The sequence below is a fragment of the Bactrocera dorsalis genome, chromosome 4 (assembly GCF_023373825.1).
Source record: "Bactrocera dorsalis isolate Fly_Bdor chromosome 4, ASM2337382v1, whole genome shotgun sequence".
NCBI lineage: Eukaryota > Metazoa > Arthropoda > Insecta > Diptera > Tephritidae > Bactrocera > Bactrocera dorsalis.
The window spans coordinates 50940078-50963271 of record NC_064306.1 but is presented as its reverse complement, the minus strand read 5'-3'; the positions used below and the strand labels follow the sequence as shown (position 1 = coordinate 50963271).

The following is a 23194-nucleotide window of genomic DNA, read 5'->3' as shown; positions in this document are numbered from 1 at the left end:
GATTTTGATTAATTGAAGAAATTAATTTGCATTTGCAAAAATTTATATTTTGGCTAAAAAAAAAAATCCCCTCAAAACCGGTCTAAATTAGTTTGAAAAATGTAAAAACGACAACAACAACCACAAAGCTATGCGGTCATTTGTTGGACTTTGAATGCGACTTCGTTCCCCCGAAACGCGCACAGAGGCCTGCCGCCGAAAAACACTCGGTTCATATACATACTTAAGTATGTATATGTATGTACAGTAAAAAATGTATGCAAATGCATGCGAATAGTCACATTCGCACTAATTTTTGGAATTATTATTGGAATAATTAGACTACTGCACGTTTTTTGCACATGATGCTGGGCAACCCCGATTTCGCAATGAAGCAACGCCGAAGAGAGCTACAACGTGCGCGATTCAATGTAGCGGCCAATTGCATTCCGGTCTGTTTACAAGTACATAAGTATATACTCAAGCATATATGTATGTACGTATGTACTAGATATTGCGGCGTACGTGCATTTAAGGACGTAACTACGCTGCCGATCAGTTTTCAATAAGATATTGTACATACAATTGCCGCCGAAATGCTGAGTGATGACCCAGCTGGTGACAGCAAAAACGTACGAAATGTTTAGATCCACATACATACATACATACATATATGTGAGTCTTCATACGTATGCAGAAAAGTCCATCAGACACCACCACCGTGGTCGTGTGACTCACAGTACTCGCAACGAGCGTACGTGTATTCACCGACGACGCTCCGTACGCCAAGCACCCAAGCACATGCTGCAAAGCGCTGAGCGGCCGGCATGCTCTTCGTGAAATCCATTGCGCGCTCACGTTTGAGCACTCCATTCAAGGTTTTCGTTTCGCTTTGTTTTGCGGCGTGTGTGTATAAAAGCGCTGGCACGCCGCTGTGGAGCAACATTCGTTCAGCAACGAGCAACCAGCAACAAGTCAAAAGCTTGAAAGCAAAAACTCAAAAGTGAAAACACAAAAAAACTGAAAAGCAAATTTTTAACGGTCAAAAAGTGAAAGAATTTAGAAAAAAGTTCTAATTGAAAATCTGTGTTTGTGAAATAGAAGAAAATTGAAAAAACTACAACAACAATGAGCAATATTGCGAAGCAGAGTTGTCGCCTGTGCCAAACGGCGGGCAAACAAATCAATTTCTTCCCCAATCCGTGGAAGACAGCCGCACCGGCCTTCTCCACATCATGCACATGCAATCAAACAAATGCCGCACACAAACCGGAAACCCCTGTTATGATGTTCTCAAGGAAATTTCTGTCAAAAGTCTCTCTGAAGAACATAACAGGACGTCCTGTGCCACAAGAGGATCCCTGGAAGCCATGGCCAAATAGCGTGAATCCACACACAGGCGAAATTGGCGGTCCAGCTGGTCCCGAACCGACACGTTATGGCGATTGGGAGCGCAGAGGTCGCGTCTCAGATTTCTAATCCAAAGCCAACAAGTTTCTAACTAGCATTTAAGCATTTGTAAGATACAAACTATTACCCAGATATTTACGCGCATATTGTGTTGAAGCAATATTTACTTAGTACTAGTAGTTAGTAAGCAATCTAGACTGAATAAGTGTGTTAATTTATATTGTAATAAATTACCAAAATATTTTATCTAAAAGAGAATCAAAACAAAAATTTCGTCTCACTTATTTCAATGGGTTTCAAGCGGAAGTGTCTTTCGCCTCTCTTGCTGAAGTAGCGTTACTTTTGGTTTCTGGTTTGTCAAAATGTTTGCTCAAAGTAGTACTTTGAAGTGAAGTTGTTCCAATCATAGCGCTTTACTAGGTGAACTGCGTTATCGACGCGTAGTTTAAATTGGACTGCTTTGAATTTCTAACTGGAAAGTTGCAGCTGGCTGCGACCATGTTATCTAAATCAAGACCGAAAAATTTACTGATTTGCAATTTTACTTACAAAAAAAGAGAAAAAATAAGGAATGATATGTAGATATGTGTTAATTATAGCTCGACATCAGACAGCAGAGAAAAATTATTTACTTGCTCCAAATGCTCTCATACTCACTCTCCTTTTTTCGTTTTTTATCTGCTAAGTATTATACATACTGGAATTTATATAATTTGTAGTAACTGTAATTAATACATAATTAAAATTAATTATAGACGTTCTTGCACTATTGTCGATTTATATTTTTTTATTATTTTATTGCTGTTTAAATAATGTCGTGCTTTATTAAGTAAAAGGCCAGCTTCAACTCTCGGTTATTGACATCCCTCTAGACTTATTGCAATCTGAACAGGGTATATATTTTGATAAAAAATTACCGGAAAATTGTAAATAAAATGCAAACCTTTTAATTATTCGTCAATATTTATTTTGTCGCCTCCAAATTAATCCCCACCAGATATAGTATTGGGTAGTCGAAAAAGTATTTTCGTATTTAAACAAACTTTAGCTTATTTTTTTTGTATTTATAATAATAAATAAATCAAAAAAATATGTACTACTTTGGCCGACCACTTTTTGCCATTTTTCCGCTAGAGACATTATTCCATCAGTCTAAAACTATCATCAGTGTGATTCGAAATTTCGAAACTTCCATAACGGAAGCGAGCGAACCATTGTTGTGCTTCACGAACTGGTACAGAATCGTCTCCGTAAACTTCACAAATTTTATTGGTGGCTTGTGTGGCATTCTTCTCTTTTTTATACAAAATTTCAAAATATAGCGGATTTCTTTATTATTTTCACTCATTTTTGAACAGCTGTAACTTTTTTTCAACTTCCCCGAATTTAATTTTTTTTGGTTAAGAGAAGCTTAAAATATCACTTTTCCAGCACTATATGGTATGACGCCATGTGATTGGTAGCACTGAAGATATATGGTTGCAACGACATCTATTGACAAAATACGAAAATACTTTTTCGACTACTCAATATGCCAACGATTTTTCCAGTTCTCAAAACACTTTTCATAAGCAATTTTTGGGATGGCTTACAGCTCCTTCAGCGAATTTTGTTTTATCGCTTCGATCGACTGAAATCGGGTTACACGAAGCGGCAACTTCAGTTTGAGGAACAAGAAAAAATCACACGCAGCCAAATCTGGTGAATACGGTGCTTGATCGATGGTATTCATTGTGGTTTTGACTTTAAATTCGGTCACAATAGTGGCCAGATGCGATGGTGCATTATCAACGTGTAAAATCCATGAATTTTTCTTCCACAATCCGGCCGTTTTCGACGGATGTTCTCACGCAAACATGTCAATACGGCCAAATAAAACTATTTACTGACCATCTGTCGTTTCGGAACAAATTCATGATGCACCAAACCCCGAATATCGAAAAAAAAAACAATGAACACCACTTCGATTTTTGAGCGGCTTTGGTGTGGTTTTTTGGTTTCGGCTCGTTTTTTCCCTCAATTCCGCAGATTGTTGACTTAATTGCTTGTCAAATTTATAAATCCATGTCTCACCGGCAGTTTAATGCTCTCCATGAATATGGGATCGGAATTCGCACGGTCAAGCATATTCAAAGAAATCTCTTTACTGTACTCTTTAAAAAAAATCAGCTTTATCGGGAAAAGTCGAGCAAAAATAATAATAATAACCCAAAATAATTCGAACGGACTCGCGGGAGATGTCGAGCTCTCTTGCCATCTCTGTAACACTTGACTGACAATTTTCTAGCACCATATCCTTCACTTTTTTATATGAATGACGATAATTTGCCAAAAAATCAGACATATTCACAAAACCAAAATTATATGATCAAAATCGTTTATTACTAACTGCTGGATCCATCTATTCATTAAATACTCTAATTAAATTAATTTTGAATTTTTACACAACATATTTGAGATATTATGCATTTATTTAAATCAAAATTAAAAAAAAAATTTAACACTCTACTCCTTCATTGAAAACGAAAATAACGGTCTAAAAGATAGATCGCAGTAGCGCTATAAAAAATAAGAATGTGTTGGCAAAGCTCTGCTACTGGCACATTCTGCCTTCTACGTCGTTCAAAAATGTTACTGTAAAACTAAAAAATGCTTTAAAAAAATCTAAGTCTTAAATTATAACTTTTTATAATAAGTTTGTTAGTGATTTACATAGAAAAAATTCGTCTGAAATTGAAATAAATATGTGTGTATGTACATATGCATACAAATTCCTATTAGCAATTATTGATTCATAATATTTAACCAGCATTATCGTCTAAAGTGGCTAAGGTCCATTAAAACTAACTTGTTTTCGACGTAAATCGAAAATCTAAGTTAAATAAAAAGTAACAAACAAATCCTGAAATATCGTATTCAAATACAAATATGTGTGTATGTACATACATATGTATGTACATATGTGTTTATTAAGTAGACCGATTAACATGTGCATGTGATGATTGTTGTTGCACTCGCTCTTCACGTGCTTATTCAAATTGTCTGGAAACTCAATCTTGACTCAAAAACCAGAATAACAAAACAAGTAAATATTTGCCAACAAACAATTAATTAATTAAGAAACAAATATGACAAAATTTAGCAGAGAAAGCAAGTTTGTAGAAAAACAAGTTTCAAAATTTTGCTAATCCACAATTTATGTATTTACGCATTTATTTTATTGTTTACGTATTTACATAAACGAATGGACCAATGACCAATATTAATTTATAATATATTTTATTTGCGCGGCGAGAACGCCGGACTACGTGCATTAAAGGACGTATTATCAGTTCAGTTGTTTTTTAAATACATACTTACATATGTACATATACATATATTTATATTTCCATGACCCTTTAATGAACGCCTGAACAAAGGCATACATACATAAATACAAAATAAGTAAACACCCACCAGAGAATGTTAAATTTTAGTTGCCACCCGCTCTCTTGTGAATGCTCTCTCTTCGCGCAAGAAATAAATAAAATCACCGGCCGCTAAAAGCTTGTGGTGAATTTATTAAATCGAAAGTACAAAAAAGTAAACAAAAAGTGTTCTCACCACGATTCTCACCAAAAATTCCAACCAATTTCGAAATGTCACACGAAAGAGAGAAGTCAAGTAGAAACAGCTGACAGCTTGTCATTATACAATTTCTATTGTGAAATAAATTTGTTTTTATTCAAAACGCATTTCTAATAAAATATTTAAAAGAATGAGTAATTTGTTGAATATTACCAAACAAACTTGTCGTTTGTGCCAGTCGACATTAACACAAGCGTCTGCAAATGTTTTGCAAAGCAATATCGCTGCTTTATCCACGACAGCGTGTGTTTGCGCTGATTCCAAGCAGCCTAAAGAAAAGAGTGCACGCGTAGTGGAGTTTGAAAAGAAATTGCGTGCCAAGACACCAATTGGGAAACTAGATGAGTTCTCACAACATCCATTCCAAGAGAAAGAACCTCTAAAGCCTTGGCCCAATGCAACCAACCCACATACTGGAGAAATTGGCGGACCTGCAGGACCAGAGCCAACACGTTATGGTGATTGGGAGCGTAAAGGGCGTGTTACAGACTTTTGAATGGACTTTATGGATTTTGATTTTTTTGTTTTTTGAACTTACTGTTATTACTTGTCACGAATCTTAAATGTAGTAAATGCAATTATTATTATTGTTCCAAAATGCTAGTTATTGTAAAGCTTCTATATATTAACAATGCCATAAATTAAATAACATCATCTTAAGCAGAGAATATGCTAATGGACACAATAAGATTTTAAGAAAATACATTTCGGGATAAACTTGATTCATCATGGTCCTATTTCTATCTATAAAGTGTTTGGTTAAAATTCGAGACGTCATGCTCGTCCTCGGGACAGACGGATCTACGTAATCAGAACCGTCAGTGATATATACATACATATATCGTCAAATACTGATATATGCTATACAATAAAAAATGGAATAGAAATTTGGTCAAAGAGAGGTTAAAGAGTACACAAATCTTAATAAACTCCATTGACAATTCTGAAGTCTAATCCATATATTTTTTTTATGTCTGGGTGTTACAAGCTTAGTGGCAGACTTAATATACCCTGTTCAGGGTATACAAATCGAATTATTCCTACTGACCCAAGGGTATTAAATAATTGTCAGGACAAATGGCAGCCCATTTGTTTACGAATAGCATAATCAAAATAAAACTATTTAGTTCGCAATTTTCTTACCTCCCACGACAACAGCTGATTTCACAATTTTCTTTCCACTCAAAATTATTCCGTGTTTCACAGCTGATTTTAGTTTAGTGGCTTTAAAATTTTAGTTCTATTTGTTAAATTTCTTTAATTTAATTATTGTTTATAATTTGAGTTTGTGTTTTTTGTGCAAAATCATGTTTTATCACCCATAATAATAACCGAACGGCATGTCGGACTGTGGTCAGGAGAATCGGATCTTTGTATCCGACGATGCTGAAGACTTAGACCGAATTGAAGTGATTACTACATCGACGACGTCATCGCACAGCGCACTATTTACGCAACTAGAAGGCAGTCAAAATTTGCTTACCACAAGTGGTAATGAACAGCAATTTAGGATTGTCACAGGTACTTCCACCGCAGATGATGTGAAAAGCAAGCATAGCGATTGTGGCGGCAGTCGCGATGGTGCTGATGAGCAATGCGGCGACGAGTCCATAGAGTTGATTAGTAATTTTGGTACGCTACAATATAGGCGAGCAACTTCGCCGTTGGCGGTGTTAGCGAGTAGTTTTAATCGTGGAGCGACACCCACAAATATGGTTAGTTGTGGATGTTTAGGTAAATTATCTTTGGTATAAAATAAATTTTATTTCTTCTTTTTAGATGCGTCGCTGGTCACAGACTTTGGCACGCTTCGATCGGGATAAACATGGCATACGTGAGAAAACAATTTATCGCATGCCGTCGCGTAGATATTTGCAAGCGGATGGCAAACTGCTTTCGAATAGTCGATGTGACACCGAAAACGAAGTTGAATTGTTGGCACAGGAAATCGAGCAGCATGATGGACTCATGCAAGACACAGCGCTTAGCCATGAACATAGACTGTATGTAAAAGTTTTACGTAATTTTTGTTATTTTTTATTACATAACATTTTAGTGAGACGCTCCGTGCCCTACCGCAACCACTTGCCACTAAGCGCTTACTTAAACGAAAGTTAGCTATCAGCGTTGAACAGCACGCAATCGAGGAGACGCGTTGCAGCTGGTGTCACAAATTAACAAATGCCTTCATAAGTTTTCTCTTAAGAAGCTGGAAACTCGTTGGTGTTATAAGCCACACTTTGGAAATATGGTATGATGAGGTGAAGACCATCGAAGGACATTTCGGCTGCAATGTTAGTTCGTACTTTAAATTTCTACGCTGGCTCTTGATGTTAAATGTGTTCGTGTTGTTTTTCGTCGTCTGCTTTGTCATATTTCCACAATTACTTTATAATACCACAGCAAATGAAATTAATCTCAACGAAACAGTATTAGCTGATAAATACGTAGGAAATTCTAGTGAGACTGCTAGTGGACTATTAATGGATGTATTTACAGGCGAGGTATATATTATACATGAACGGGTTACCTTATGTCTTAAAAAATAATATTTTTTCCATTTTAGGGTTATCTGCAGAATACATTACTCTTCTATAGCGGCTATAGTAATGCAACATTTCGTTTACATCCCACACTTAGTCAGTACAGCCTGCCACATGCTTACTTCATGACAATGCTGGTGCTGTACTTGCTGATTTTCATAGTAATATCCACCAAGTGCGTACCTCCGTGAATTGTGTGCAAATATTTTTTATAACTTATGTGCTATAAACTTCTTTATCATACAGAATGGCGCGCGTGTATCGCATAAGCTTCATTCAAGCGGCAGGCGGTGGCAGAGCCATACTCGTGGCCAAAACATTCTGTGCTTGGGATTTCGGCATCTCGAATCGTAAGGCAGCTGAACTGAAACATATTGCGATTTTTGCCGAATTCAAAGCGGTACTTAACGAGCGGGCTGTGCCCAAGAGAAAGCCCACAATTTGGTGGCGTATATGGATTTTTTGTTCGCGCGCCATCGCCCATGTGCTAGTGGCTACTATAATAGGCGGTGCTGGTGTGGGCGTGTGGATTTTGCTGAAAGTAAGTTGTGTGAGGTGTTATGATTTATTGTCTGTTTATTGTTTGTGTATGCCTTAACAGGAACTTGACTCAACTGATGACGTGTCTGGCTGGCGAACTCTTTCAACTGCTGGCATTCTAAATCTCACAATGCTACTTATGCAATCTGTCTTATCATGGATTTCGCGGTAAGGCGATTTGCATACATATTTTATATGGCTTCTTTATATAAGCTTATTTATTTACTTATTTTTGTAGGATGGAAGATTATCGCTCGCCACGCCGCACACTACATATAGCATTATTGCGAAATTTTTTGTTGGAGGCTGTTATTATAAGCGTATTGGTCTACTTTCTGCTAACAAAATCATATAGTCAGGTAGATTGGCTGCTATTTTGAATACTTGCTTAATTTATTTATGTTTCTCCATATTTGCAGTGTTGGGAGACTCATATAGGACAAGAATTGTATCGTTTCATAATAACGGATTCTTTCATCTGTTTAATTATCATCCCTTTCTGCTGTGTCACACGCGCGCTTTTGTCAAGGTAAGTGCTTAGTGCTCATATATAACAACAATAATTTATTCCTTTCGCAAATTTCAGCATTTACTGGCCTTGGCTCGGTCGTCCCGACTTCGATATTTCACAAAAAAGTTTGGGTCTAGTTTACAACCAAACTTTACTATGGCTAGGTCTGCTCTTCTCACCACTGCTTGTCGCAATCATCGTTTGTAAATTGTTCCTCAAGTTCTATATAAACAAAGCGCTCTTGTTGCATCTGTGTAAGCCCTCTTGTCACATCTGGCGTTCGGCCCAAACGCAAACGCTTTATCTAGTCTTCACTTTTGTATCAGTACTGGGGGTCATCCTGACTTTGGGTTACATAATGACACAGTACGTCCGTATAATTATATACCTATAAAATCATATTTATAGTCCTGATATTATTATCTCTCTCTGTCATTTAGACTGCCAATGAGTGCCCAATGTGGCCCGTTTCGCGACTCCGGTTATATGTTCCAAATATTTATCGACGGTGTGCTGAAGTTACGTGAAAACCAGACACTTTGGCGCATTCTTACACTGCTTGTCCGTCCAGCCGCTGTGGGCATAATGTTAGTCACATTAAGTGCTCTCGTTTACTATTTGCGCGCCAAATCGCGCGCGCGTCGTCTTATGGTTAAGTTGCTTAAGGAAATGATCTATCTGGAGGCGAAAGACAAGGAGTTCTTATTAAATCGTATCATAAGTGTATCGAAAAATCGTGATTGGTCGCTTGTGGATGCAAAATCACTGGGCAGAAGACGTCAGCGTACTCCTCAAACGCCACAAACTGATTTTTTTGTACAAAACGAAATCAATTCAAATCATTCTGCGCGAAGTGATGGTTTTATATTGCGCAGTCGTGATGTTTAGTGTGTTAGTTGTTGTTGTTTTGTCATCCTAAACCCTCCTAAAGTTTTAGCGTCTTTAAAAACGACCTTTACGGCAGTCGATTGTACCTAACCCGAACAGTTATGTATTTTTATTCGACAAAAGACGTTCTACTCGCCATTACTTCCGAAAATTACTTCTAGAATGTCTTCTACCGCTACAAAAACAACAATCTACGTAAAGAACCGGCCTGTCTTCAGAACGAACGTTCGTTCTCGACTATAGTAGTTATATAAGTTCATATATTATGATATTGCATACGTATTTTGCAGCTATTTACTTATTGATTTTATCATATTCAATTGTCTGATTTTATTTAAATATTTTTTTTAGTATAGTTTTATTCATATTTTTATTTATAATTATATACATATAGATTTATTTATTTGTTAAATTTTAATTTAACAAAATATGCAAAACACTTGTATAGTTTTGAAAGTATTGTGCTACATTGACCGACAATATAATCTCGAAATTATTTCGAATCCAAAGTGGCTCGAAACTGACTGTCGTCGGAATAACAAAAGTATTAGTAAAAATATACTGAAAGCGAAATATGCATATACATACATAGATATTATATTTAAAATATACACAATGTATACATTTATATCTACTTATGTATATTTATACATACATATATATTTACAATTAAATATTAAACGCCTATTTTTATATAAGTAGTATGGTATTGATTATTTTACATATGTTGAAAAGTAGGGGTTTCAATATACTAATTGTGAAGGGACAACTGCTATATATGAGCCAAACAAATATCGAGGTTAGTTGGAGTAAGATTCAAGTGCTTGTTCTATTAGAGATCGACTTCAAAAACAACCGGGAGTTAAAGGGAACTCATTAAAAATAGAGCTCTCCTCTCAAAACCAAAAAATGTTGATTGTGGAAATGCATTGTTATATAATTTTCAAAAATTCTTATATGTTCCAGTAGCATATAGTATATTTATTATATTACTAGAACACAACTTAAAGATATATCGGCTATTCCGGTTCTAACTATTTCTTTATTCATTTATCTATGCGAAAATACTCTAAAATATATTCTCAAAATTACTAAATATTGTTTTATACATAATTTCAATACATTTATTTATTTTTTATTACCTGTAATTATCACGAATACCAGGAAAATTAGTTAACATTTTTCAACTAACTATCAAAAAATGTATTGATTAGCATATATAATTATTAATTAATTATTTTTACAATTTCAAATTGTTTTTATTATATTATTTCGCTAATTACAATTTTTATTTCACAAATATCCAATCAAATCCCCCAAAATTCCAATAAGAATCTTAATCTTATTGGCAGCACTATCTGCAGTGTTGTATGCCAGGCACAGGGTTGGCAATTGGTCTGTTCAAATTTGTTTTTGTTTCTGTTATGTGCTTTCTCTCTACATTTATTGGTGCATTCTCCAAGACGCTGTGAAATTGTTCGCACACAACGTAGAAGAGAAGCGGAAAGTTTTTGTTTACGTAGTGCTTTTTAAAGCAGCAATAACAATTAAATTAATCTACAAAAAATAGTGAATTTATATGCACAATCTTTTATAAATTAATATTTGTAATAATAGTTTTTATTTATAAATACCCCAAGCATTTGTGTAAAATTTGGCTAAAAGCCAAGTAGCAAACCATACCAACTATTCGCTTAAAATTCCAGCATAAAATTGCAATCCGAATCAAAGAGGTAAAAGACGAGGCGTATATTCGTTTTAGTGCAAAAATCGCTTACTTGAAATTGTGAAAGTTTATTTTTTGTTCTTCTCAATTGCAAAGTGTATTTTGGAATAGTGTGAATAAAATAGAGCATTCATTTTAGTGTAAATAATTCAAATATCTGATACATATTTTGCATATTGTGAAATACATACACCTACTCATACAGAGCTCAGTGATTAATAAGTGAAAACTGGAGCCATCGACAGCTGAAGCAAAAATGCAGAACTATGCGGATGCCTTGAGTGCCAAGGGGTATCGCAGTTTTGGCTTCGATACGGACATGGAAATGGAGTTTGATTTAAATAATGGGCACGACTTGAAAACCAAATCCGGTAAGTAATTGTTAAAATTATTATATATGTATATTTTTTAAAATCTAAAGCGCCTAGTTGTTCGCAAATAGCATATGCTAATACACAGAGACAAATAACAAACAAGAAACCGGCGTACCCGTCAGTGAAAAACGTATAATGTGTTGAAAATACTTAGTTTGCACAATATGTGTTTCTGTAAGTAGGTTGAGGTGGCAGTCAAGACTGTGTCTGTCTATAATAGCAGAGTAGTTGATTTTTTGTATGACGCAGTTTTTCCAAAAACGCTGGTCTTTGTGCTGACGCTACGTTTGTCATAGGTACGAATCGCATGTATGCATGTACGGTTGTATACAGGTACGCATTGATGGGGTGCTATGCTGGCGGCTTGGTTGAGGTCATTGTGTTTGTTTTTGAGGAGCGCCAAGCTGTCCGATTAAAATGAAAGTGGAACCACTAAAACAAAACAAACAAATATTTGCCAAGATTGTTCTGGTGTTGTGCTATATTATATATAATTAAGCGAGTGTTTCTAAAAAATTAAAATAAAATTGGTTTACTGATTTTAGATGCTCGCAAGTTATAAATTAAGCGCATGCACTTTTTTTGCCAAAAACTTTATTTAAAGGACCCTAGACAGTCTTAAATTTGTCTCTTAAATGCTTAATGAATTAGAATATTCAATTTATGAATATTTTTCAATTAAAATAAGTAAACAAGTCATGTTCCGTGGAAAAATCCCTGTCTGACAAGATTCTTTTTCGACGTTTGCACCCAATGCTTGCTTCTGACAGCCTTCTAAATCAATAAGTATTCTGTAGTAATTGCTTCAAACGTGTTATTTCAACATTTAGGTTCTATACTGTATGGACATATGTACATTAGATGTAAATACGTGGATATAGATGTGCACTGTGTATGTATGAATTCACATACCATATGCATGTATGGACATATTTAATTTTTTTGTTATGATAAATAAAAGCCTAATCTATTCAGATTTCCTACCACTATAGGTAGTAGCTTTTAGTAATGATTTTAGATGATCAAAATATGTGCACTTACAGTAAATAAATATACAAACATATGTAATAAACTTGTTATCTTTAAATTCATTAATGCCTTGAAAAACTCTTAATCAAGATTAAGATTAATTTGCTTGCTTATATACATATATTATAATTATTTTTCGCATGTGGAGACATGAGAACTGTATTTCTAAGATGTTTTCCAATTAGACTGTTTTAAATCAAAATTACTTTGTTTATATTTTTCTGATGAGAAACTTAATTTTATTAATAGTTACTTATCCAATTAGTTATGAAAATTAAATTAGAATTGGAAAGGGTTGTTTGTTACATTTTAATGTTACTCTAAATTTCTAAATTTTATTTTACATAAAATATTGGAATAAATAAATTGAAAGGGGCAATATTTTGGTTTTAATATTGGGCATTTTTAAGAAAAATAGTTTATAAATTGAATTTTGGGCATAATAGCTAATTAATTGGTGGTTCCAATTGGTTAGTCTTCACAGCCTCATATGCATGGATGATGTCTTGACTAGGCACCTTTTTAGACGAATTTAGATTATAAATGTTATTTTTGAACTATCTTATTTTATTTGGATCGAAATTTTTGTGTAAATGTGAACCTTTTTAATTGTGTTTATTTTTCACTTTCCAAAACTTTTCTTGCAAGTGACGTTTTCGAAGTCAACCTTTTTTCTCGTATATAAACTAATTTTAACCCATTCCTTCAATATTGTCGTTGTTGTTTTTTTGTGTTTAACCTAATATGTAATTAATATGTGCTTATATATGTATATGTGTATGTTTTTATGATTTTAATTATTTTTGAGTATCCTCAAATATATTCTTTGAATAAAAAATCATTAAAACAGCCGTTATTCATGTTGAAGATAAGTATTTTGTCTACCGTTTATTATTCATTATCCATCATAATCAACGTTAACTTGATCATTCATTCAACCATTGTTTGTTCACTTATATTATCTATATATACTTTTTATATGCCAAAGAGCTTATTAAAATGTTAAGTGTATCGATTTATCAGCATAGACTGTCATAGTTTTTGTTGGTACATACATACATACATATATACATATTTATATACCAGTTTTTTCCGCACATACTTATAGAGGCGATAAACTTTGTTTGATTGGAATTTGTTATCAAAAAAAAAATACATACATAAATATGTTGTAAATATATATTTACTTCTATAAAAATATATAATATGTATGTATAAACGAGAGACTTACGTATGTGTGTACATGCGGATCTCTTAAATATTGATTTTTTATGTACATATAACAGGTCAGTTAAAAAGTCCTCGGCCTACCTTAATAAAACACATAGTTCCCTTCAAGCGTGATACACTATTTATAGCGATGTTCTAACTTTTCGATACCATTTTTGTAGTACTGTTTGACCTTTGCTTCAAAATAGGCGTTAGTTTTGGCGATCTTCTCTTCATTCGACGACAATTTCTTCCTAGCGAGTATTCTGTTGCGTCTTTGTATGCTTTGCAGATCACTTAGATGTCTGTCGTTTGGACTCGGGTTTATTACGCTTAAACACCTCTAAAAACTGCTCCGAATCAACAACCCGTCGTTGGTTTTGGTCAAAAGTGAGCCCGTGAGCATCCACTTTTCTCAGAGCTTTCTCATATCCAAATTTTGATGGTTGATTTTAATAATTTTAATAATTAATAATAAGTGCTTAGAAGACTGTTTACTGCACAATTACTTTACTTAGTAATTGGGGTTAGTATCCGCATAATTAGAATCTCAATTTAAATACATATCTTACACTTTTCTTATAAGTACCAATTTGCATATGCAATTAGTGCCTACGTCCGCACTTTTGGCAAACATTAACCGTTGTGTGTTTCCGAGTGCACTGCTGCCTACTGCAGCTTAGTCACAGCAAATATCTCGCATAAATATTTCAGCGTGAGCAATAGTTGTTCCTCTAAAATTAAGTGATTCAGCAATTACTGACGCTTCCATTTCGCGTAAATTTAAATTTTAGAATAACATTATTCACTTTATCTTATCTTAAGTGGGTTTAAGTTAAGTGCATTTATAGTACATATGTATGTTTGTGTAAAATACTTATATATTCAGAAGCTATGCACATCTACAAACTACAGTTAATTATATTTTTGTGACGAAAATTTAATCACCCACTCGATAATGAACTTATTCTTTCCCCCTTACAATCAAAGTTTTAATATTTTCAACTTATTTTATTTTTGCTACAAATGCCGATTAGAAGATTTTTAATAAAATCGGTTTTAATCTTTTCCTTATACGGTTAAATTATCCCGTATACTATACGTCGTATAGCAATCTAATCAAGATCTAAATTAAGAGTTTAGTCCGAGGATAGCAGCTCATAGTGTGTAATTCCCTGCCAATCCTACTAAACGCAGAGCAAAACTTTTCTAACCGTTAATCTTGACTTGGCCACCGTTTGCGCCGGTTCTGCAGCAAGCATTTGCTTTAGAAATAAATTGATATTTTTTACATTTCCGCAACAATTTCTTCTTCTTTACTGGCGTAAACACTGCTTATGCGGCTATAGCCGATTTAACAACAGCGCGCCCGTCGTTTCTTCTTTGCGCAATGTGGCGCCAATTGGGGATTCTAAGCGAAGCCAGGTGCTTCTCTACCTGGTCTTTCCAACGTAGTGAAGGCCTTCCTCATCCTCTGCTCGGTATGTCCGCAAAGTAATAGGACTGAGTCGATTTAAAAAAAAATGAATGATTGAACCAATCGTTTAAAAACTATCAAGTTTCTTTAAAAAATCCCAAAATAGGCTCCTACGTCGATGCAGCGCTGCCAGCGAGATTTCCGTCCAAGCATTGAAGCCGTCACGGAAGGCATTCTACGGAATAGACTTGAGTATCGAGGTACATGCTGCTTGAATCCCCTTTCATCGGCCTTTTCACACAAGAAAAAAAGTCCGGGGGGCTATATCTGGGCTGTAGGACGGCTGCGGAAGCGTTGAGATCCCGGCGTTGTCGTAGTGCAACTTCCAATAGGCTGCGATGTCTTGTCGGGCCCGTTTGAGTCTCTTGAGGTCTTACAAGTAAAACTTGGCGTTGACGGTTTGCCCAGGGGGAAAAAATTCATGGTGGACGATGCCAAAAGAAAAAACAAAAACATCGTTTTCACTTTGGATTTGCTCATTCTTCCAGGTCTTCATCAGCGACCTCTTGTCGGCTCTCCAAAAAGGCCTGGTGCCAACGAAACACAGCATTTCTTGCTAAAGCAACATTTTTTGTAAGCCTACCTGATCATATCAAACGTCTCTATCGCAGATTTACGGAGTTTCAAACAGAATTTAATCGCGTACCTCTGCTCTAACGACCTTGCATTTTCGGCTTACACTACTCACTTAAACATGTCGCTCGAAAATGTTTGTATTGACTCTGCAGGTGCTCGGAGACAACTCGTTCGTTAGCTAGGAACGCCCTCTACCGAATCCAGTCGGTGCTGGCACGCTCCGAAGTACAGTTGAGGCCGAAGAAAATCAGTCCTATTACTTTCCGGACAAACTCTGTATTTCCTCTTGCCCTTACAACGATTTACAAAGGGGAATTCGGGGCATGAGCTTCTTTTTGTATCCAACAAAGGGGAATTCGGAGCATGAGCTTCTTTTTGTATCCAGCCATTGTAAAATATACTTATGCATTTTTTATCATTGATGCGTGCTCAAACATTACTAAGTCAGGCAATCACTAAATTGTTTGAGAAGTTTTCTCGTACGAAATCTTATCTTTCTAACTGCTACTGATTACCAAAGTCACGTTAGAAAAATAGTGGACTTTTTTATTACAACTTCTATTTGTAGAAAAATTAGTTATTTCTTTACCATATTTTATATAATATAATAAAATCCAAAAATCTTTTCGAAGTTTAACACCCAATATATTTACATACCTGTATGTGGAACTAAGTGCCGGCTGATTTATGCACATACATATTCATTCGTAAGTGCGCACATAATTCTTATAAAATATTGTATAAACAAATTCATTTTGACGGATGGCAAATCGTGGCCCACACGCTTGTGCATTCACTTATTTATTTAATAGCAACCATAATTGATTGGACCGGATTGCATATTTATATGTACACACTGTGTGCACTCATACGTAGATTGTATGTATGGCATATAGCCGCTCAACAATTGCATTACCGTAATTGAAAATGACAACAAAAGATTAAGACTTCTATTATTAATATGAAATACTTATGGGTTAGCTTAGTGCGGCAAATGTTCCCTGGCTGATTGATGGTGCCATTAAGTTGTGGCGTTTGAGATTTTTATCTATAAACTTGATATAAATTTCATAAATATTGAATAAATTTAAGTCCCTCGGATATTTATGCTTCCCTTAGATTGGGGATATTTCAATGTCGTCGTATATTTCGTACAGCTCATCGTTCCATCGAATGTGGTATTCGCCGCTGTTAATGCGCAAAGGACCATAAATCTTCTGCAGAATCATTCTCTCGAAAACTCGTAACGCCGACTCATCAGATGTTGTCATTGTCCATGCTTCTGCATCATATAGTAGGACGAAGATGATGACTGACTTGTAGAATTTGCTCTTTGTTCGTCGAGAGAGGACTTTATTTCTCAATTGCCTACTAAGTCCGAAATAGCATGAGTTATTCTGCGTTCGGTTTCGAAGCTGACTTCGTTGTTTAGTGTTAATGATGGTTCCAGGATGGAAGAAATTATGTACGCCAACGAAGTTATGAATGTCAACAGTGACGTAGGAGCCAAGTCGCGAGTGCGGCGACTGTTTATTTGCTAACTAGAGATATTTCGTCTTGCCGTCGTTTACTACCATAACCATTTGCTTCGCTTCTTTGTCCAACCTGGAGAAAGCAGAATTAACGGCGCGGTTGCGGTGGCCAGCAGCTGTACACTCTTATAGAAGATAGTATCTTCTCTGTTTAGTAGGTTGAAACCTCGTTTGGTACCGGAACGGCTCGGAAAGGTCCTTCCCAATTCTGGCATTAATTATGCGGGGACATGGAGATATGGCGGCATAAAGGCAACTCCTTTTCGTACTGTCAAAAGCAGCTTCGAAATCGACGAAAAGGTGGTATATATCAATCTTCTTTTCACGGGTTCTTTCTAAGATTTGGCGCATGGTGAATATCTTCAGCTCGGGTGGGCAATGGAATGTCTGATATATCGTCATCGATTGAGGAATCGGGTTCACCATCTCCAGGTGTGATGCTTTCAATGCCATGCAGCAGACTAGAGAAGTGTTCCCTCCATAATTTCCGTATGCTATGGGCATCAGTTACTGAAAATGTTTTTTTAAATTCCCAAAAATTGTTTTTTTTTTTTATTTTGTCACACCAGGTGTTCCCTATAATACCTTCAGAATTATTTTTCACCACACACCAAATCGTACAAGTTTTGTCTATATATCGGTTCGAATATTTTGTTAGATTTAGTGCCTATTTATTTAGACCTTACACCGCTAATTCCTTCTTTATATGTGTTTTTATTCCTTATCCTATCATAATAGTATGATCATTTGACCCTTTCTAACCGTTGATTAAAAGCTATAGAAATGCTATATACGATTTGAAGGTTCTTAGAAGGCTATACCCAATAAGCTATCAGATTGATCGAATCGGTGTTCTTCGTTCCAAAATGTATCTTTAAATATCGCATGATTAGTCTATGGTTCGTTTAAGATTTATTTTATATTTAAACTGTTATCGTTCACAAAATTTATCGTTCATCGACTTTGAAAACAAAATTGCCGGCAACCCTTGACCCGTCACTTTAATTCTCACCGCCTCAATTACTTATTAATTAAGCTCATGTGTCTAAATGCCGCGAAATGTACACCCATACATACATAGCTTTATAAGTGTGAGTTTATTATATTTACTATACTTCGCAATAATTTTAGATAATAACTTTCAACGTACTCATTGTGCCGGTTATTAGCAAGTATGTGCAAGCAATGTTTATATGTTTATATTCTTAATATATTAGTATACGTATAGGTAAACTGATTCATAAGCACCTGTAAATATAGTATTATACATTTTCCATCATAACAGTGCTTTTCCTTATAAATCGAGTTACTTTTTATAGTTTCGCTACATGAAAAAGTGCCGGTGGTTTCGATTGTGACAAAGTAATAGGTGTGGTTTTTAATTTCGAACTTTATAAAATTGGTTATAATTTTAACTTATTTTGGTAAAAATGGAAATTATTTTTTTAATTGTATAAAGTTTGTATGTCGAGCTATTTATACCGATCGATGACATTTCAGTGTATCTAGGACCATATATGATAAATATGAAATGATTCGAGAAACTAGCTCAGTCGATTAAGAAATGTCTGTCAGTCTGTCGGTCTGTAGTCCCTGAGTTTTTTAAATACCGATCCGACCTTTGCATACGTCCTTTTTTCTTTAAGAAGCTGCCCATTTATCGGAAGTGTCGTTATCGGACCACAATGGCATACCATACAAACTAACCGATCAATCTGAAGTTCTTGTATGAAAAACTTTTTTATTCGCCAAGATATTTTCACGAAATTTTGCACATGCTATTATCCAAGACAGTTTTACAATCTCCTTAAAATTAATTCAGATCGGCCAACTATAGCTTATAGACGCCATACAAACTGACCGATCAAACTCAAGTCCTTGTATAGAAAATATTTTTTTTGGCAAGGTATTTTCAAAAAAATTGGCAGAGATATTATTGTCCACAACAGCGCTATATTCTCCGAGTAAACTGTTTAGATCTGACGACTATAGCATATAGCTGCCATACAATCTGGTAGAAAAAACTGAAGTCCTTGCAAGGAAAACTTTTTTATTTGAAAATATATCTTCACGAAATTTTTCAGGGAATATTATGTAAGGTAGTCAAGCGTTATCCTTGAAAATTGTTCAGATCGGACTACTATATCATATAGCTGTCATACAAACTGATCGATTAAAATCAATTTAAAGTTGTTTTTATAATCTTTTATCATAAAAATAAGAATCTGCTTAGGGTATTGTAGAATTGGTGCAGTCTAAGTAAACGCTTTTTTGTTGTTTTAAATATTTTTTAGGTTAGATGTCATACCAATAATTATGTGCTGAAGTCAAAGAATTAAATCATTAATGAACCTAAGAACCTATAGCTATCTTAGTAAAATAAATCCATAATTTAAAATTATAATTTATCCAAGAATTATAGAATCTTAAAAAATTAATAATAAATGCATTGAAGCACCCTCACAATTCTTCACCGATCAAACCAAGTACACCTGCCACCCGACTGTAGCGCCTTGCAGCACACTAATGCAAAACAAAACAATATATTCCACATTGTTTACACTTGTATTTATTATTATTTTGTTGCTCTTGTTGCCTTAGCAATTGTTGGCGTTGTCGTTGTCGTCGTCGAAGCTTTAGCACCCCCTGCTACTTCCTTGCTCCACATTTCTCCTTTGCAGCTATTGTTCAAATGCATGCACATATCTATAAGTATGTGTATGTGTGGCAGTGTGTGTGTGTGTGTGTCTGTACTTTCATTTGTTTAATATTATCCCATCATTTATGTAGTAGCTCCACACTCACGCCGCCAAGAAATCTTTTGTTTCGATCGTTCGACGGCGGCGGCTTTTTGCTTTGCCTTTTGTGAATGTGCGAGGCCAATCAGTTCAGTTTATCGTCGATTCTCAAGCGGAAAACTAAATTTCCTTTGTCAACTGACAAACGGCCAATGCAGAGTGCAGCGATTGCACCAAACCAAAGAATAGCCAACCGAAAACCACCAACCGCCAAGTGCCAAGTGCTCAACAGTTCAACTCCTAAAACTTAATGTGCATTCGCCATAGATTGTGCATTGTAATATTTAAATTGAAATGAAATGAAATTCTGCTTTAATAGTGTTGTGTGGGAAAATTTATAAATCGCAGAGATAAATCTCGGAATTGTTCGTAGATGAACAACGCGGCGTTGGCCTCTTATGTGCAGTTGAGAACGCAGCAAAGAAAAATATGTTGTTATGCAACGCAATGATAAATCGCTGACAGAATTGTCATCGCAATTAAAAGATAAATATTGTTGTTGCTATTGCCAGTTCTAGTGACGCGTAGTGCAGTGTTGCATTGTGTTGTGCTTTGTGTGCTTTGTTTTGATATTGTATATACGCGGATTTAAAACGTTAAACCGCTGACGTTTGTGTGACGAAAGCACTCGATTACTAAAATAATCGATCATTGAAGAAAATATCGATAAATGTGGATGGCGATTAATGCGTCTAGATTAGAGGAAAGTGCAGGGAAATAATTGTTTCTCAGTTTAAACGGATTATTCATGCAACTTGAACTGTGGTATTGTTTTTTATATTTAGAAAAATGTGTTTCAATAGGGGTTTATGTTTATGTATGTACATTGTGACAAAAAAATACCCGGAAATTGTAAATTAAACGCAAACTATTTAATCACATTCATCAATATTTTGCCGCTTTCAAAGTAATCCCCACCAGATCTAATACTCTTATGCCAACGATATTTCCAGTCCTCGAAACACTTTTCATAAGCACTTTTTGGGATGGCCCCCCTTCAGGGAATTTTGTTTTATCTCTTCGATCGATTGAAAACGGGTTCCATTCCTAAAATTTTTGACTTATTTGCATGTCAATCTCATAAACCCATGTCTCAACGGCAGTTATAATGTAATAATTCACTAAGCAGGTTGATTAGGTTTGTGTCCATTCATTTTCCTGAGACCTAACTGGCATTTGGCGGCTACTGCATTTTTAGTTTATTGTATTTCCTTCTCCTACTTCTCCAGGCAGCATGCTGTTCTGGAAACACCCTCTAAACCTCTTTATTGTAAAACGGTTTTATGTGAAGTCAATATTAGAATTTGTGCAATTTGGTAGATGAACTTTAAAAGATTCTTATTTTTTACCTTTTCTGGATCGTTAACTCGAACAGTATAAGGTCTTTTATTTGAAATAGGCTCCTTTTAAGCTCAATCGAGCCGCCCAAATGCAAATTTTCAAAAATAATGCTCGGGATGTCCTTAAGAATCTTTAGCGAATTCCTTTTTGCGATAATAGACTTATGTCATAATTTTGCGATAATACACTTATATTAAGGAATCGGAAGTACCTAAAACAATACGAGGTGTGTTCAAAAAGTATCGCGAATTTTGTGTTTTTTCAAAAATTATTTATTTATTCATGAATATCTATTTTGTCCCCTTCAAAGTAATCCCCATGAGATATTATACACTTGTGCCAACGGTTTTTCCAATCTTCGAAGCACTTCAAAAAATCATTTTTTTATCTTCTTCAGCTCCTCCTTCGATGCCGTCTTTATCTCGTCAAGAGAAGCGTAACGTCGTCCTTTCATGGGCCTCTTCAGTTTAGGGAACAAGAAAAAGTCACAGGGGGCCAGATCTGGGGAATACGGTGGCTGCGGCATCATTAGTGTGTTGTTTTTGGCCAAAAAGTCGCGCACAAGCAACGATGTGTGTGAGCAGGGGCGTTATCGTGGTGCAAAAGCCAATTTTTGTTCTTCCACAAATCCGGGCGTTTCTGGCGGATTGCTTCGCGCAAATTGCGCATAACTTGCAGGTAATATTCCTTATTGACCGTTCTTCCCTGTGGCAAGAACTCATGATGCACCACGCCCTTGCAATCGAAGAAAACTGTCAGTTACGATTCGCGATACTTTTTGAACACACCTCGTATATTGAATCTGGAAATTAAGGTTTGGCTTTGTGTTACCAGACCAGAAAGGAAAAAAACTAAAAATCGTATTGAATTGGGGCAAAGTTTATTATCTTTGGCTTTAAATCATCTTCTATTTAAACTAAAAAAAAAAACAGAGAAAAGTCAAGTTTGAACATATTTTTAAACAACATAAAGCAAACTTTTTTTTGGTCAAAAACCACTTTTTTTTAATTTTAAAAAAGTTTTAAAATTTTACACTTTTTTTAGAATTCTTTTAGTTTAACTAGAAGATAAACATTAAAAAATATGAATCTTTTTGAATTCTTTGTTTTCGATAGAAATTATGACTAGCATCAGCCGAGTTTACAGGATCGTGCCAGTCGTTCTAAAGGGTGATTTTTTAAGAGCTTGATAACTTTTTTTTTAAAAAAAACGCATAAAATTTGCAAAATCTCATCGGTTCTTTATTTGAAACGTTAGATTGGTTCATGACATTTACTTTTTGAAGATAATTTCATTTAAATGTTGACCGCGGCTGCGTCTTAGGTGGTCCATTCGGAAAGTCCAATTTTGGGCAACTTTTTCGAGCATTTCGGCCGGAATAGCCCGAATTTCTTCGGAAATGTTGTCTTCCAAAGCTGGAATAGTTGCTGGCTTATTTCTGTAGACTTTAGACTTGACGTAGCCCCACAAAAAATAGTCTAAAGGCGTTAAATCGCATGATCTTGGTGGCCAACTTACGGGTCCATTTCTTGAGATGAATTGTTGTCCGAAGTTTTCCCTCAAAATGGCCATAGAATCGCGAGCTGTGTGGCATGTAGCGCCATCTTGTTGAAACCACATGTCAACCAAGTTCA

General features: G+C 35.3%; 4 protein-coding genes across 11 annotated transcripts in view; all 4 read left to right on the top strand.

The window, feature by feature from the left end:
* Positions 1–913: 913 nt before the first annotated feature.
* On the top strand, positions 914–1659 carry LOC105227502 (succinate dehydrogenase assembly factor 4, mitochondrial). Its single transcript, XM_011206863.4, has one exon. It carries the CDS (start codon positions 1108–1110, stop codon positions 1456–1458), a length of 351 nt encoding a protein of 116 aa, XP_011205165.1. The 5' UTR covers positions 914–1107; the 3' UTR covers positions 1459–1659.
* A 3380-nt stretch (positions 1660–5039) lies between these two features.
* Positions 5040–5738, top strand: LOC105227503 (succinate dehydrogenase assembly factor 4, mitochondrial). The gene has a single exon (XM_011206864.4). It carries the CDS (start codon positions 5147–5149, stop codon positions 5510–5512), a length of 366 nt encoding a protein of 121 aa, XP_011205166.1. The 5' UTR covers positions 5040–5146; the 3' UTR covers positions 5513–5738.
* Positions 5739–6001: 263 nt separating this feature from the next.
* Positions 6002–10553, top strand: LOC105227504 (transmembrane channel-like protein 7). Its single transcript, XM_011206865.4, has 10 exons — positions 6002–6731; positions 6796–7019; positions 7073–7520; positions 7583–7734; positions 7806–8100; positions 8161–8267; positions 8338–8458; positions 8519–8628; positions 8686–8976; positions 9051–10553. The coding sequence occupies exons 1-10, from the start codon at positions 6357–6359 to the stop codon at positions 9496–9498; spliced, it is 2571 nt and encodes an 856-aa protein (XP_011205167.2). The 5' UTR covers positions 6002–6356; the 3' UTR covers positions 9499–10553.
* A 403-nt stretch (positions 10554–10956) lies between these two features.
* Positions 10957–23194, top strand: part of LOC105227505 (AMP deaminase 2) — a 46043-nt gene continuing 33805 nt past the window's right edge. Inside the window, exons 1-2 of one of the 8 annotated variants that reach the window (XM_049455329.1) lie at positions 10959–11231; positions 11430–11595. In XM_049455329.1, coding sequence (XP_049311286.1) covers positions 11481–11595 — 115 coding nt within the window. In that variant the 5' untranslated portion in view covers positions 10959–11231; positions 11430–11480. Of the gene's footprint in view, positions 11596–20241; positions 20651–23194 lie in introns of those variants that run through there. The other 7 variants (XM_049455322.1, XM_049455323.1, XM_049455328.1 and 4 more) reach the window with 7 other exon arrangements.